The sequence below is a fragment of the Molossus molossus genome, unplaced genomic scaffold (assembly GCF_014108415.1).
Source record: "Molossus molossus isolate mMolMol1 unplaced genomic scaffold, mMolMol1.p scaffold_m16_p_15, whole genome shotgun sequence".
Lineage (NCBI taxonomy): Eukaryota > Metazoa > Chordata > Mammalia > Chiroptera > Molossidae > Molossus > Molossus molossus.
Genome location: NW_023425350.1, coordinates 73,341,477 through 73,356,999, shown reverse-complemented (window position 1 = coordinate 73,356,999; position 15,523 = coordinate 73,341,477). Strand labels below are relative to the sequence as shown.

Genomic DNA, 15,523 nt, shown 5'->3' with positions numbered 1-15,523 from the left:
AAAATGTTCAACATATAATTAAACATTATTTGCCAGGTCATTTGGAATTTACTTGCCACGGGATCATTTGTAACATAACCTTGAGGAATCCCATCTACACTCTCAGTTTAGAAACTGTCATCCTGTAGTTAACTAAAGGGAGTGGGACCAGGATCTGCCTTGGTTCCTGAGTCACATTTACCCATCTTGAAAAGTGAAGTTGCTTACTCTTATCTCCAGGACCTGGATGAATATGTTCTTATATTTGATTTTATTCAAACAAAATCTTTCATTGCTTCCCGTTCCCATGTATCTGCTAATTGACTAGTTGCTGGCCTGGTTTCGGAGCTTCTGCCCACTTTTCTGAGTTGTACTGGCCACAGAGCTTCTGACTGCTGCCATATCTTAAGCATCAACTTCTGACAATTCTCTTGGCTGGGCACATTTCCCCTCTGATTTCTGCTTTTCATTTGGAACCCCAGCCTTATTTTTCTCCATCATGGGCTATTCTATGATCCACTTTTGTTCACTATTCTAATAACTTCCCTGAAATAGCTCAGAAGTAAATATCAAACCTATGCCAATAAACACTATTCATAAATATACATCCCGGCATATATAGGGCATATATTATAGAATCACATTTTTAAAAACTTAAAAGGTCTATCATGCCAGATTTACTAAAGCTGGATCTTATTTCTAGAGGAAAACAATCAACTCCACAAATAATATACTATATTTAGTCATCATTTTGAGACTATACTTAAAAACATTTTAGTAGTATGGTTTGGCCAACTAATTCTAAAAAAAAAAATTAATAATTTTGGTAATTAATTTAGGGGGCACTAAATCTCTTTCTCTTACCTGTTAATAAACAGTTCATTTCTCTATCAGAAACACTGGACTAAATAAAATGGCCAAATTGCAAGAAACAACATCTCATCTGTCTTTCAAATCAGATTTAAATTCTCACAAATATGATTAAGCACAAGTCTGGTTACAACTCGGTTAATATCGCCATCTTGTGGCCTGAAGGTACCTTGACTAATGTGAAAGACCTTGGCTGAGTGTTAGTTAACAAGTTCACAAGCCAAACTACTGGTCTGACTTTCAAGATTCAGATATTCCAAATGTGTCAGGAGGGATCTGATGTCTATTTTCCATTATTGTACTAAAAACAATAGTTATATACACAGTATGTACTTGGGAGATACATGGTACAATATACATAAACTAAATTTTACCCATATCAATCTTTACAGTTTTTAACTTTCTGTAGCACTTACTGTGTATGTCATCCTCTTAAAAATGCCTTACAGCTTTATGTAATTAAGTGTGGATGTACAATATCCCCAATAATACCTTGGATTCCTCAAAGATAAGAACCATTCTTTATATTAAATTTAGTTTTATGAGTAAGTAATACATGTTCAAAGTTTAAGGGGTGAAAAAGAATTGCCATAAAATGTCTCTCCTGCCCTCTAGGACCCTTCCTTGTGGCAACCAAGAAGCCATATTTTACCCTTTTTTGTATCTGTCCAAAGAAGTTAGAGGAGTGTGGGCAAAAGATAGGCAGTAACATAAAGAAAGTGCAACTGCTCCTTGGTATTCCCCAATTCTCTTTCAAGATGACTTTACAGTCAGCCCTGCTTTATCACACTTAATCAGTTCCAGACTACCAGGATGAATTTCCGCGAAGTAGGATTCTTTATTTATACACAGTCATCCCTCGCCACTTCATGCTTCCACTTTCATGGCTTCACTCTATCGGCTTTTTCAAATACTATACTATATTTGAAAAAAACGCAATAGAGTGAAGCCTGGAAAGTCAAAGCATGAAGTGGCGAGGAGGACTGTACCTCTTTCTAGAGCTAATCCCACCCCTGTATTCCACAGCTCCCTCTGGTGGTCCACTGGCTCTTTACAACACTCCACCACCACAGTTTGAGGCCTCAGCTGGAATCTTTTGCTCTTGTTGATTAAATTATGTATACAGCCTCTCTCTCCTTCTGATTGTCTTACCCTTCTGATTTAATCTTCCCGACATCTCCAGAATAGTCTTTCTAAAAGGCAATTCTTCAAATAACTTCTGTGCTTCTGTTGTAACAAAAGCTTCTGGAAAATAGCATTCCAACAAATCCTTCTTATCTATTATCACCCACCTATACACTCCACTCTAGCTGCAGGACCTACTGTATCCCCCTAACACCTGTGCTTACGGTCTCCCTGCTGCCTGCGTGCCATTCTGCTTCCTCTCAATAACTTTTCTTTATTGATTTTAGAGAGAGGAAGAGATAGAAACATCGATGAGAGAGAACATCGATTGACCGCTTCCTGCACACACCACACTGGAGATCAGGCCCACAACCTGGGAATGTGCCCTGACTGGGAATCAAACCAGCAACCTCTTGGTGTATGGGTTGACACTCAACCACTGAGCCACATCTGCCAGGCCCATTTTGCTTCCTTTCAGTTTTTCATCTCTGGCACCTCAGCACCAAGCATACTGTTTGTTGAATGAATGAGTGAATGAAGAATCCACTCAACAGTTCTTATTGGACCATCTGTGGTTTGTTCTCTCTGGGGCAAAGGGTGCCTGGATCCATCCAGCTATGTTGTAAAATGAAATTTCATGAAAGAACTCATACTAGGATGCTAAAAGCTAAGAGAAGCTTGATGTGTGATGTCTGAAAACACAACTCCAGAATCTAAAAGCCCCTATCCTTAATGGTAAAATTTCAGGTAATGTGACAGGCTAGGAAGAAAAGGGGAACTGTTTAACACTAATTCTAAATTTACTGTATTCAATGTTGCTCAGATATTCACTTATTTATGTTCTGCCCTATTCTAGAATAGACTTAAATGGATCAGTGCTAGATCTATCTGACTTACCTGGGTGTTCTTCCCAATTACAGAGGGAATACAAACCTGGACCTAAGTCCAGGTCATTAGGGAGGAGTCAGACCTATCTGACTCCAGAGCTTCTGTCCATTCATGATGTTACATTGCTGCATCTTAAAATCAGGAAGTGTAGGAAAATGCCTGCTTTGTCTGCTACTTTCACTGCCTGAAAGCAAGGACTGCAATTTAGGAGTCCTTAGACTCTGTCTCTCAACATCCTAAACAATCTAATGAACACCACAAATAAATGCTCAAGATATGTTGTGGACTGATATTAAATAATATGTGAAATAAAATAAGAATAGTTTTTTTTGGGGGGGTTTCCTATTAACGGGTTTCAGTGGTATGCAAATAACACTACACCTATTATAATCCAATTATGCTTTTTAATCAATTCAACTATTTTATTAAAAATTTTTTTTTCATTATTGATTTGAGAGAGAAAGGAAGGGAGAAGGAGAGAGACAGAAACATTGATGAGAGAAAACATCGATTGGCTGCCTCCTGCATGTCCCCCACTGGGGATGGGGCCCATAACCTGGGCATGTGCCCTGACCAGGAATCAAACTGGCGACCTCTTGGTGCATGTGTCAATGTTCAACCACTGAGCCATATCAGCCGGGCTCAACTATACTATTTTAGGTAATATTCTACTAAATGGACATATTGAACATCACTGGTCAAGCTCTCTATTTATTCTAGGACTACCACACATGCAACCAAATTTACTTTAATCATCTGATGTCACACCCATGCACCTAGTCAAATGGTTACTAACAGAACTGCAGAAGAGCCATCTGCCTTCTGGTCCTAAGAAACAAATGGCCCCATGACAGAGTCATCGATTCTGATCTGCTACACAATCAAGTGGAGCCTCTTTTGTCAAAGGTTTGTTCTTGAAATCTCTACCATTTTCAAATATGTATGAGCCCAAGTGGATTCTGGCCCCCTGTCCTTTCTCTAGTTAGGAGGAGTCTACATATCTAGAATGGCTGAGTAGCAAACTAAAAGGGACTTATTTCTGAGTTACCTTTCTGGACATTGGTGATGTTCTAAATATATAGTTAACTTATCATTGTCAACATTAAAATATGCTATGCATTAAAGGAAGGCTTGATTCAGCTCTCCCCTTGAGGGTAACTGATCAGTAACTTTAGTGAAAACTCTTAGGTATCATGAGCAAGGAGGGAAAAAATATATACATACTTCAGACTTTAATATATTCTTCAGCTTGTTAACCTCCAAATTAGTATCTTGGACCTTCTGTTTTATATCATTAAGTTCATTATGAGTATCATTTAATTGTTTAGACAGCACCTATGAGAAAAAGATAGATTTGACTACAATTTTTTAAATGGTCTATTGTCAAAACTACCATAAATAAATTTTAAAATATTTATTATGATAAAAAGTCAATGTACCTAATATATAAAGCTCCTATAAAAACAGTGAGAAAGATATGAGTCCAAACAGATCATTCACAAAAAGGAAACACAGGTGGATAATACTTTAAACAGTTAAAAATGTACTAGCAATCAAAGAAATGCAAATTAAGACAATGAAATACTATTTTGCCTATAAAATTAGCAAGGATTTAAAACTATTCTATTGTGCCAAGAAATGGGCATTTCCATGTATCATTGGAGTAAACGTAAATTTGCAAAAAGCAAATCTATGATCTGCTATCTGGTGATGTATCAATTATGTTTCTTTTTGTTGAAGATGGGAGATGGATACATGCATATTCACTATATTTGAAAACGTCCATCTAGTTTTTTTAAATTTCATAAGCTTTGCCCTGGCCAGTTTGGCTCAGCGGTTGAGCGTCGGCCTGCGGACCAGAGAGTCCTGGGTTCGGTTTCCGCATGGGGCATGTACCACAAAAAATAAAAAAATAAAAATATAAACATTTCATAAGCTTTGATTCAATTCGAAATGAGATCAAAGAAAATTTAATGAAAAGGAATGTTCATTAAGGCATTTATTTGTTATAATAATATTTATTCACACTAAGTGAATGATACAGTAAATAGCAACTACATAATGGTATAACCACATAGAACATTATGCCTCTATGAGAAATGTTTGGGTAATTTTTATTTATTTATTTTATTGTTGAAAGTATTACAGATGTCCCAATTTTCCCCCTTGACACTCTCCTTCCCACTAGTAACAAAAAAAATTTCCATCTAATAGTGAAAAAAATCAGGATAAAACACTAAAAATACCTCATCCCAATTTGTTAAAAATTGTGGTACTGAGGGTGAAAATTTTTTTTAAGGTTTCTGCTTTCCAAATCTTCTGTGATATGGATTCTTAATTTTCAGTCCACAGAGGAATCTATCTTCTACCCTTGGGTCTATGACCCAAATGAAGGAAAAAACTACTCTCGAACATATGAAAATTGTTATGATACCAATTTTCTTCTGATTATAAAAATGTTTACAAAATTTTAACAAAGCAGGAAAGTGGTTATAATGTCCCTACAAAATATTTACCAAGTGCTTATGCTGGACTCTCTGACAAGTGCTTTCAGGCATATTCCCGTTTACTCTCCATTTTTACAGATGACGAACTGAGATTCAGAGAAGTTAAGTGATATTATCACACAGCCAGGGGAGTCAGACTCATGAGTCTTAAACGTTTCACTCTAGTGCCCTCTCATGTAGAAAAACCATGATATAAAGGGGTATGTGGTTTTATCCCAGCTACATAAGAAGTTCATGTAAAAGAATAAATTTTTTTAAGTACATTGAAAATCACTAAAAAAATATGTTAACAGTGGCTACCTCTAGGTGGTAAAAATGAAAGTTTTTAATCTAGCTTTACATAAATATAGGATATATTTACCTTTAGCCTATTTGCTCTAGCTACAGAATATAAAAAATTATAAATTCACATCTTTGTTTTTATTGCTATTCATTAACTTTCAAAAATAAACTTTATTTTAGTATAGTTTGATTTTCAGAAAAGTTGTGAAAGTAGTATAGAGCCACATATACCCTATATTCAGTTTCCTCTTTTATTAACATCTTACATTAGTATACTTATCACAATTAATGAACCAATATTGATACATTTTTAAAGTCCCCATTTTATTTAGATTTCTTTCATTTTTTAATTTATTGAATTTAAAAAGATTTTTTTATTGATTTTTTTTTTTTTTTTTTTTTTTTAGAGAGAGAGGAAGGTAGAGGGAGAGAAACACTGATGTGAAAGCGAAACACCAATCGGCTGTTTCCTGCACATCCCCTATCAGGGATTGAGCCTGCAACCTGGGCATGTGCCCTGACTGGGGATCAAACCAGCAACCTTTTGGTGTAGAGGACAATGCCCAACCAACTAAGCCACACTGGCCAGGACTATGTATTGATATTTTGAGAGAGAGAGAGAAGAAAGGGAGGAAGAGTGGGGAGGGAAGAAGGGAGATGAGGAGAAAAGAGAGAGAGAGAGAGAGATTTGTTGTTCCACTTATTTATGTATTCATTGGCTGATTCTTATATATGCCCTGACCAGGAATCAAACCCACAACCTTGACACATCAGGCCGATGCGCTAACCAACTGAGTTACCTGGCTAGGGCCCTGAGTTCTTTCATTTTTATGTCCTGTCACTTTTCTGTTCCAGGATCCCATTATTCACTAACTTTTGAACACAGTATTTTAACATCTCAGGCAATTTTTTTTATAACTAACAAAATGTTGCATCTTTATATTTACTTATATAAATTTAAAATATTTAACAGTTAAAAAATAGACTTTTATGATGCAAACTAAAGATACGGAGAGTGACAGCAAAGTGGGGGAAATCATTTGGACTGAACAATTTTCAGTGGGGAAGAAAACTTCCAAGTAAAATTTTTTAGTGGTCAATTAAAATTATAATATTGGAAATGAGAACTGTGGATAAGGCTTAGAGAGGAAATAATTATAAAATAAATTTTCCTATAAAGAATTACAGTGCTAAAGAGAAAATGTGGCATAGTTCATACACTTAATACTTAAACAGAATAATAGTCCATCGAATAAATCTACCATTTTCTTATAAGTTTCTGAAAGTTTTATCTTCATTCTTTGGCTACTTCTAAGGTTGAATACGAATATATTATATCCCTTGTTCTCTCCTTCCTTAATATGTAACACTTTTGTCTGAGAATTTCATTTAGAAATTATATGGCTTATTGTGTAACAAAGGTAGAAATGGCTGGTTCCAACGCCAGAGCTTTTCTACATTTTAAATGAAAGAACTGAGCCTCACAAGAAATATATATTTTTCTTGGAGAAAAAGATACCTGGTTTTCTTGTTTAGCTTTAGAAAACTGTTCTTGGAGATTGTCATTCTCATGAGCCAAGATATCTCTTTCCCTGGCAATTTGAGCCAGTTCATCATTTGTTTCATCCAATTGCCGACGCATTCTGGAAATGTCTTGTTCACACATAATTAGCGCTTCAGTAGACTGTCTATTCCACAAATCAAATAGTACATAAGAAACATTTTACCAAAATCAAATAACAATTTTCTCACAAGAGAGAAGATGGACAGTTAGTTAGCATGAGAACATTTGAAGAAGTTTTAAACACATTTAAATTTATGGGAATATATACTGCAAAAACAGTTCATTGGAGTTTCTCTATGTTGCCAATATTTCACTATGAAAAACAATGATGCTAAATATACATAATAGTCAATGAGTAGCTAAGTATTTCAAGACTTCTGACATTCAAATAGAAGAAAGCTTTCATCCTACCTCCAGCTGCCATGGCTTAGTCTCCGTGGCAGGTTCCTCTTCTTCTGCCCCTTAGTACGTAATGGTTCTGAGGGCTTAACTCTTGGCTTCCTGATTTCTTCTTACTACCCACCTTTGCTCAGACAAATACTATTCATATCCATGGCTCCCCACCCCACCTATACCCAGATGATTCCGAAACCATTACCTCCAGCCTTGGCCTCTTCCTTACACTCCAGACTCATATTTAACTGCTTATAAGACATATCTACAAGAAGTTCTCAAAGGCATTTCCAGTTCAGAGGAAATCATCTTTTTCCACACCTTCTACATGTCCAGTATTCATCCCCAACCATACACCTGGCATTTTCCTAGATTGTGCTCCTTATAAGCACTCCATCCCTGTCCCCCACTCCCGAACCCCACTCCTCAGCCTGGATAATCTCCTGCAAAAATCTCCTCAAAATTTCTTATTTCCCGAAGGATAAAATCAAGACTCATGTGTCTGTCACACAGGCCTCTTGTTTGGCCTTTCTTCCCTTCACATCTCCTCTCACACTTCAGGTTCCAACACTCACCTGCTTGTCATTCAAGAGGCTCTTGAACATTATCTGTGGTTCTTTGCTATCCTTTCTACCTTGAATGCCAGTTCCTTTCCTTGGCAAACACCACATAACTCTTTTACTCCCCTACAAAGACTTAAGCCTCCTTCCAACATTAGAAAATTATAACCTTATATGTAACATTAAGCCCCCCGCAAACACCACATAACTCTTTTACTCCCCTACAAAGACTTAAGCCTCCTTCCAACATTAGAAAATTATAACCTTATATGTAACATTAAGCCCCCCGTTTCTTACTATCTTTGTATCTAACATACTTTGCCCCTAATAAATACTCTAATTCTTGAATGAATGCTTTACCTTGATGCCTGTTCCATCTCAGCAATGATATTCTTCATGCCTGAAATGGTCTTTTCCTTGAAAAGTAATATAAGTATGACATAAAAAAAATTAACTTAAACTATTAGTTCTGTTAAAGCTGAATGAACAAAAAGAAATTTCCCCCACCCTTTTTTATTTCCACTTGGGTTTAAACATTTTGCTCTATTCATCTTTTTTACACTTGAAAACTAAAGCCTAATATGTCAGTGTGAATATTTTGACAAGATAAAAACAATAGATTGTGCTCATTAAAGTAAAGACTACAATTAGGTGCACTGACATGAGATCAATGTATCCAACACTCTGTGAAACTTTTGTGCAGTCACCCAGAGGCACAAAAACCTCATGAGCACTCTGTAGTAGGAGGCAGACCAGCGGTGCATTAGGGGTTCTCCATGGGGAATAGAACCGATTCACTGCCTCATGTCATGTTATAAACCCAGGAAAGTGAATCATGTAAAACTAAATTTGGTTCTAAGAATAATAACTTTGATCAATTACATTGTTTATATTAGTCATCAATAGCATCTTCCAAAAGCTACTAAAATGGACTTATAAAAGTATATTATTAAGTTTAGGTATGAGTTAAATAAGGAGGTAAGCATTAGGCCTAGAGCAAAAAATAAATAAAAGAAACTTTTCAAGGGTCTGGTGAGGGAGTAGATTAATGGAGTCAGTCAAGGATGAAATGAGTGTGATTGTCTTCATTCCAATACCATACCTCCTCCTTTGAAAATTCTTGTTGATGGTGAACTAGTCACAGATACTATTCACAGATACTTAGGCTAACATTAGCCCTGTTCTTTTACTAAATAACAAGATTTCACTTTGCCCTTTAAATTTTGAAATCCTTAGTAATCAAGAAAACAAAATGAAAAACTAAACCTGTGTTTCAACTAGTTGTTCCTGTTTATAAGAGACAGTTTAGAGGTGTGTGTGTGTGTGTGTGTGTGTGTGTTCCTTTATTCGTGTGCTCCTCTCCAGGGTAGTTTTAGCTCTGGTTTCCCAATCTGCTTTCTGGTAGAATGGTGCAGATTCCACACCTGGCAGTAACGGACACTGGAATATGGTGAACGTGTCCATTAGCACAGCAGTTAAACCCCTTTAAGAAGTACAAGCCAATGGAGGAAAAACTCAAAGAGAAAATACGCTTAAAATGGAATATTTAAACACGCTTTTGAATATAATTTAATACATTTCTAATTAAATTCAGAAAAGCTAATTGAACTTCTCATTTTCCTGAAAGTCATTACTTTGTTAGGCTAAAACATGGTTTATAAGCCTAAAAAGGACTTTATCAATAGAAATTCATCTTGAAAGTACGATTATCTAAGAACATTATAAAGTATCCAGGGCAACAAAATTATTGGGTAGAATCCAATAATACATTCTAATAGCACTATTTTCTCTTCATATTGCCCTACTACCACATTTCTCAAACTGTTAAAATCTATGTCATCATTATCAATTTAATATTTCTGTACAACCTCAATATGTTTGTCCAACCAGAGACATAGATTCAAGTTAATGGTTAAAAATTCAATCTGGACAAGATGCTCATAAATCACTTAGAGAAAAAACAAACTAAAATAGTACACAAATAATTCTGGCTTTTATCACTCAAAAATCTGTGAACTTGCTAATGAGTTTTCTAACTTTAACCAGTAGTAAGTAGTACGATATCATTTTTAACCACAAAGGTAAAAACACTTCCCCTTATTCGTTACAGTATAGACTTTTCCATAGGAATTTATTTCTTTAATCTCCAGATCAGACTGTAAAATTACTGCTTTTCACTGTAGGGTACTAGTAAATTGAGCATTAAAATTAGAAAACATTTCCTCTTTGAATGTCTAACACTGCTTTGAAACATTTTTTTCCTTCAGAGGATGGATGTGTTTATGTTCATGATTTTATACAAAGTTCTTGATTTGAAATGGACTTACAACTCCAACATTCCTTGTGAATGAAAAGATAGTGTTGGTAGCAGAATGGATGAAATGTGAAATATGGATAGAGCCAAGGAAAATGAGATTCAGAAAGATTTGAATAATTTGTTTCTAAGTGTTAGTGTTTTTATGGAAAATCATGATAACTATTCAAAATGTGGTTTAAATATGAGAAACAAAACTCAACCCCAAAAATCATAAAATTTTCAAAAATATTAAGGTATACACAAAGTAATGAGTCAGCCTTTAAACAGGAAAAAGAAAATTTACTACCTCTGCACTTTGATGGTTTCAGTTAGGTTCACGATTCCCAAATCTATCAACCTCGATTCAATTTTCTCTCCAAACCTAAATCCCAAGAGCCTATGACTATTTCAACAACATGTCCCAAAGCCATGTCAATAGTCTTCACTCGAGCCTGTTCTGTTTCCCGTGTGTCCTGCTTCACGCATGGCAACTCTTCACGTGGTCCCTCAGGCGGAAAGCACTTCTTGTCAGTCTTACTCCCTTAACAGACCGACTTCTCTCACGGACAAGGCCCTGTCCTAACACAGTTCTTCCTGCTCTCCTCCTGACTCGTGTCCTTGTCACTATCCTCATTTCCCTATAATCCATCTTTTACATGGATTACCAAGTACCAGAATATTTCTTTTAAAATAAAGATCTTATTTTAATATTTCCTTTACATTATTTCATAGATTCACTATATTGATGATGATAGTCAAAATTGAACATTCCATATATTTTTATAATTTGTTGCTTATCTATCCCGTCTCATCTTTTGCTCCCTATCCCCACCCCACACTTGCCTCTTTGCAATCTATTCTCTGGACATGCTAAACTATCAAGAATGTCATGACATTTTCTTATGAAACCCACTGAGTTTTCATGTAAGTTGCTCTACCTGTCTGAATTCCCCTTTCTACAAAAGGTATTCTGCCTGTCTCAATCACCCTTTCTCTTACTGTACCCTTTCTCCAAATCTCTTCCTGGCTAAGTCCTGGTCAATCTTCAGGGCCGTCCAAGCCCCATCACCTCCTGGAAAGCTTTCTAGATCTTCCTCCTCACCTAATCCAACCCCAGGTGTTCCTGCCAAACTCCAACTGCACCCTGTGCAGACATCATTATGGCACTCGGCACACTCTACCTTAAAGCACCTTTATTTATCTTTCTCCCAATTATACTACAGGCTTCGGAAGGCATGCCCACTCCTCCTCTGTTTCTAACATAATATACCTGGAACATGTCGATAAACATTTGTTGAATGGGTGGATGGATAAATGAACACATTAGTTCCCTTAGAGAGGGGCAAGGCCTTATTCCAATGATGTTGCCTTTGCTTAAGACATTTGTGGAAAACAGTTTTGGAATTGCCTTCAGAATCACTTTGAGCAAGAAAAGGGTATGAATATTTCCCTGGCTTTTTGGCCTTTTATGTAGTTTGAACAACAAAAACTGAGGGATGGAGATTTTTATTCAGCTTTATTTGCCACCTCCCTATGGTCTAGTCTCAATGGCTAAGAACGATGTAAAAATGTGCATCTAGTTCTGAACACAATTACAAAGGCACTTTTAATGGAATAAACATATTCCATCCCAGGGTGGCTACCTGAAAATATAAGTTCTGGTATGCTTTTAAAAAGAAATCAGTCTCACATGCTTCACATTTTGACATGTGAATTAGTTACTGTCAGCGCATGTTAATTATAAATTGATAAGAGAAAGAACTCATATTTCTTAAGACTATCCTAAAATACTTCAAAATCAGATTTTAAAGCTTCAGCTCTCTAGAAAAACATTTGAGAGAATTTTATTTTATTCAGATTCAAGTGTAAACATTTCTTTTAAACCACAGTTCTCAGAACATACTTTCATTGCCAAACTCTCTCCAAGAGATGCAATATTCTCAGATTTTTTATCCAAGCATGCTTGTAGGCATTCCTTTTCCTTAGCCAGATCGTTGAGGGTTGCACCAAGAATGCTGATTTCTTCTCGCTGGGCAATACTTTGCCTTGTAAAATTATCTAAATATGTAATCACATAGGCATTTTTTAATCAAGATAATTTTTTTTTTTTTTTTGCAGTTCAAGCAGATTGAAATACTTTTCAAAGTAAGTTCACCTATATTATATTCAATGACTAAAAATAAGTACTATATCCCACATAAAACCATGGTTGCTGTTGTTAATGATTAAAAACAGCGTAAGATGGATCATAAAATTCAAAATGACTCATAAATGTATAAGCGTAATTTACACATTTGAATAAGAACAGCAAAGGAAATCTTTATATTACAAGTTCTCAAAGTAGATTTACATGCATAGTAGGAAGGAGAGTGTAGGTGAATAAGTTGGATAGAATACTAAAACAACCATTTCCCCCTAACTTCCCCTCCCTCTAGATTAGAATCACTGTTGTATGTAAGTGATTATAAAATATTAATTAATTAAATATTCTATTACATCATCTTCAGAGTAAAATGTCTTCTAACATTCTGATATTTCTATAATTTTCCTAAAAATACCTAGAAAAAATTCATCCCACGATGTCTGATTTGATTTGTGAAAACACTAGCAAGCCAATGTCAATGCTGAAGGCCTAAAGGAAAGTATACAATAGTGGTTTTCAAATTGTGGTTTCTCAACCAGTACCATCAGCATCACCTAGGAACCCCAGTCCTACTAAATCAGATACTCTGAGTTGGCACAGCAATTATGTTTTAACAAGCACCCTTCCCACATGATTCTAATACACAACACAGCCTGAGAACCCCTTGAGGAAACTGGTAAAGACACCAAAGTCTTGGCCATATCCTCCTCCAAGGAGCCTGGCCCCAGGGATCTTTACTAGCTCTCCAGCTGATTTTGAGACACCCCAAAGTTTGAGAACCACTGGTCTAGAGCTGTACTAGGGAAGCTCTGCTAGACTAGACCTCTAGATTAATCCCTGACAGTGGCCCTCCAGTGCAGCACTGAGAGGCAGTACCACATGCCAAGAGGATGATCTATACAGTACTTGAGAATACATCAATTCCCTTTTCCGGGCAGTACTTTCAGTCAAGCCACATGCTTTGGGTGTTCTGATATCTGAGTTCAATCCCATTGGCATAAAATAATAAAGAAATGAAAGCTCTGAAACAAGTCTAGAAGCCCCTAGCTTTAAAAAATATCCTCAACCTCACATTCCACTCAAACCACCACCCCATTTTTCTGCTACTCTTAGTAGCCAAACTTCTTAAGACTTCTATTCACTCCTGTCTCTACTTCCTCACTTCCCAGTTATTCTTCAATCTATTCCATTTTCTACATCCAACACTCTATCCAAATTTTGTCAGTATTAGCAAACCTCCAAAGTGCCAAATCCAATCAACATGTTTCATCCTCATCTTCTTTTGCTTCTCGAAAGTATCTGACAATTGACGCTACCCTCCTTTTAAAAACATTTTGCTCTCTTGCCTCTCCAGATAACACTCACAAGTTTTGTTCCTACTTCTTTGGCTTCTTCTTACTCAGTCCTGGACCCTCTTCTCCTCATTCTCTATATTTTCTCTAGGTGATCTGATGGTTTTAAAATATCCTTTATATGCTGATGTGTCCCAAAAGTATACTTTTAGCTTAGGTTTCCCTCCTGATATAAAAACTTATCTATTTAACTGCTTACCTTACATTTTTACTTGGACTTAAAATATCCAAAAATTAGTTCTTCAATATTTCCCTTATATTTATCCTTTAATATTTCCTATCTCAATAAAAAGCACCTTCGCCCACTCAATTGGTTATGCCAGACAGTTTTGAACTACATTATAGCAAATGTTAAAAATATTCCCTCTGTCTTAAAATGGGCTCCGTCATAGTGCTAATAAAAATTTTACTTTATAGTTATAAAAAGAGTAAATTATGACCATATTCTATTCTCATAGAGATCACTGGTAAGAAACATAAATAGAAGACTTTATAACCCAAGTAATATCATTGATATAGGCACATATCTGTACACTTTCCACCAAAAGTAATATATAATGTGTATTCTGTTTCATTACAACAGCTATGAACATGCCACAATTTCACACAAAAACTTGTAAATTTAAAAGTGACCATCATAAATTATGAAGTATTGCTGCTTTTGTTTAGCTGTTTCTTCATCAAAAAATTTGAATCCATGTCTAAATATTTATGGTCCCAAATCTAAGTTAAAAATGTTCACTATCACCCTGGCCAGTTTGGCTCAGCGGTTAGAGCATCGGCCTGCGGTCCAGAAAGACCCGGGTTCGATTCCCGCTAAGGGCACGTACCTCGGTTGCAGTTTGTCCCCAGCCCTGGTTGGTCGTGCAGGTGGCAGCCACTCGATGTGTCCCTTTCACGTTGATGTTTCTCTCTCTCTCTCTTCCTCTCTCTCCCTCCCATTCTATCTCTCCCTCCCTATTCTATCTGAACAAAAAATGAAAAAATGTCCTCGAGTGAGGATAAAAAAACAAACAAAAAATGTTTACTATCAATGAAAAACATATTTTTCCATGATTGAATTATAAACTTTTAATTTAAGGGCCTATCTCTAAGTTTATCTATGTTATAACTGAGAGAAGAAAACATTTTTCTATCAGACTTAAAGAAAGTGTAATATCAAGAGAAAAATAACTCACCAATTTTTTCATCCAAGCACATAATTTTCTCCTGAGTAAGCTGTAGCTCATATTTTTTCTTAGCAAGGTGTCGCTGAGTATCAGAAAGATCTTTTTCTGTATTTTCATATAAAAGTCTGTAAACATTATAATAATAAAACTAATTCTGAAATTTTTATGTTTTATCTTGGTGTATTTAAGTCTAAAGACTTTTAAGAATACTAATAAACATTTTTCTTCTTAGTATTTTCCTAAAACCACATTATGGGAAGTTTACAGAATAAAGGGTAAAAAGGGATCCTCAATCTACCACTCCAACATAAATGTGTAGGTGTTCACTATTTTGGTGTTCACTATTCAGTGTTTTTTCATATTTTTTCATGTTCAGTGTTATACATTATATATTA

At 35.8% G+C, this 15,523-nt stretch overlaps 1 protein-coding gene across 1 annotated transcript in view; it reads right to left on the bottom strand.

Moving 5' to 3' along the window:
* The window catches only part of LOC118630594 (testis-specific gene 10 protein), a 69,680-nt gene that overhangs the window by 25,755 nt on the left and 28,402 nt on the right, over positions 1–15,523 (bottom strand). The window contains exons 6-10 of the mRNA XM_036262450.1: positions 15,138–15,253; positions 12,368–12,522; positions 8,529–8,584; positions 7,171–7,339; positions 4,087–4,197 (exon numbers count right to left, since the gene is read on the bottom strand). Of these exons, the coding sequence (XP_036118343.1) occupies positions 4,087–4,197; positions 7,171–7,339; positions 8,529–8,584; positions 12,368–12,522; positions 15,138–15,253 (607 nt within the window). The remainder of the gene's footprint in view (positions 1–4,086; positions 4,198–7,170; positions 7,340–8,528; positions 8,585–12,367; positions 12,523–15,137; positions 15,254–15,523) is intronic.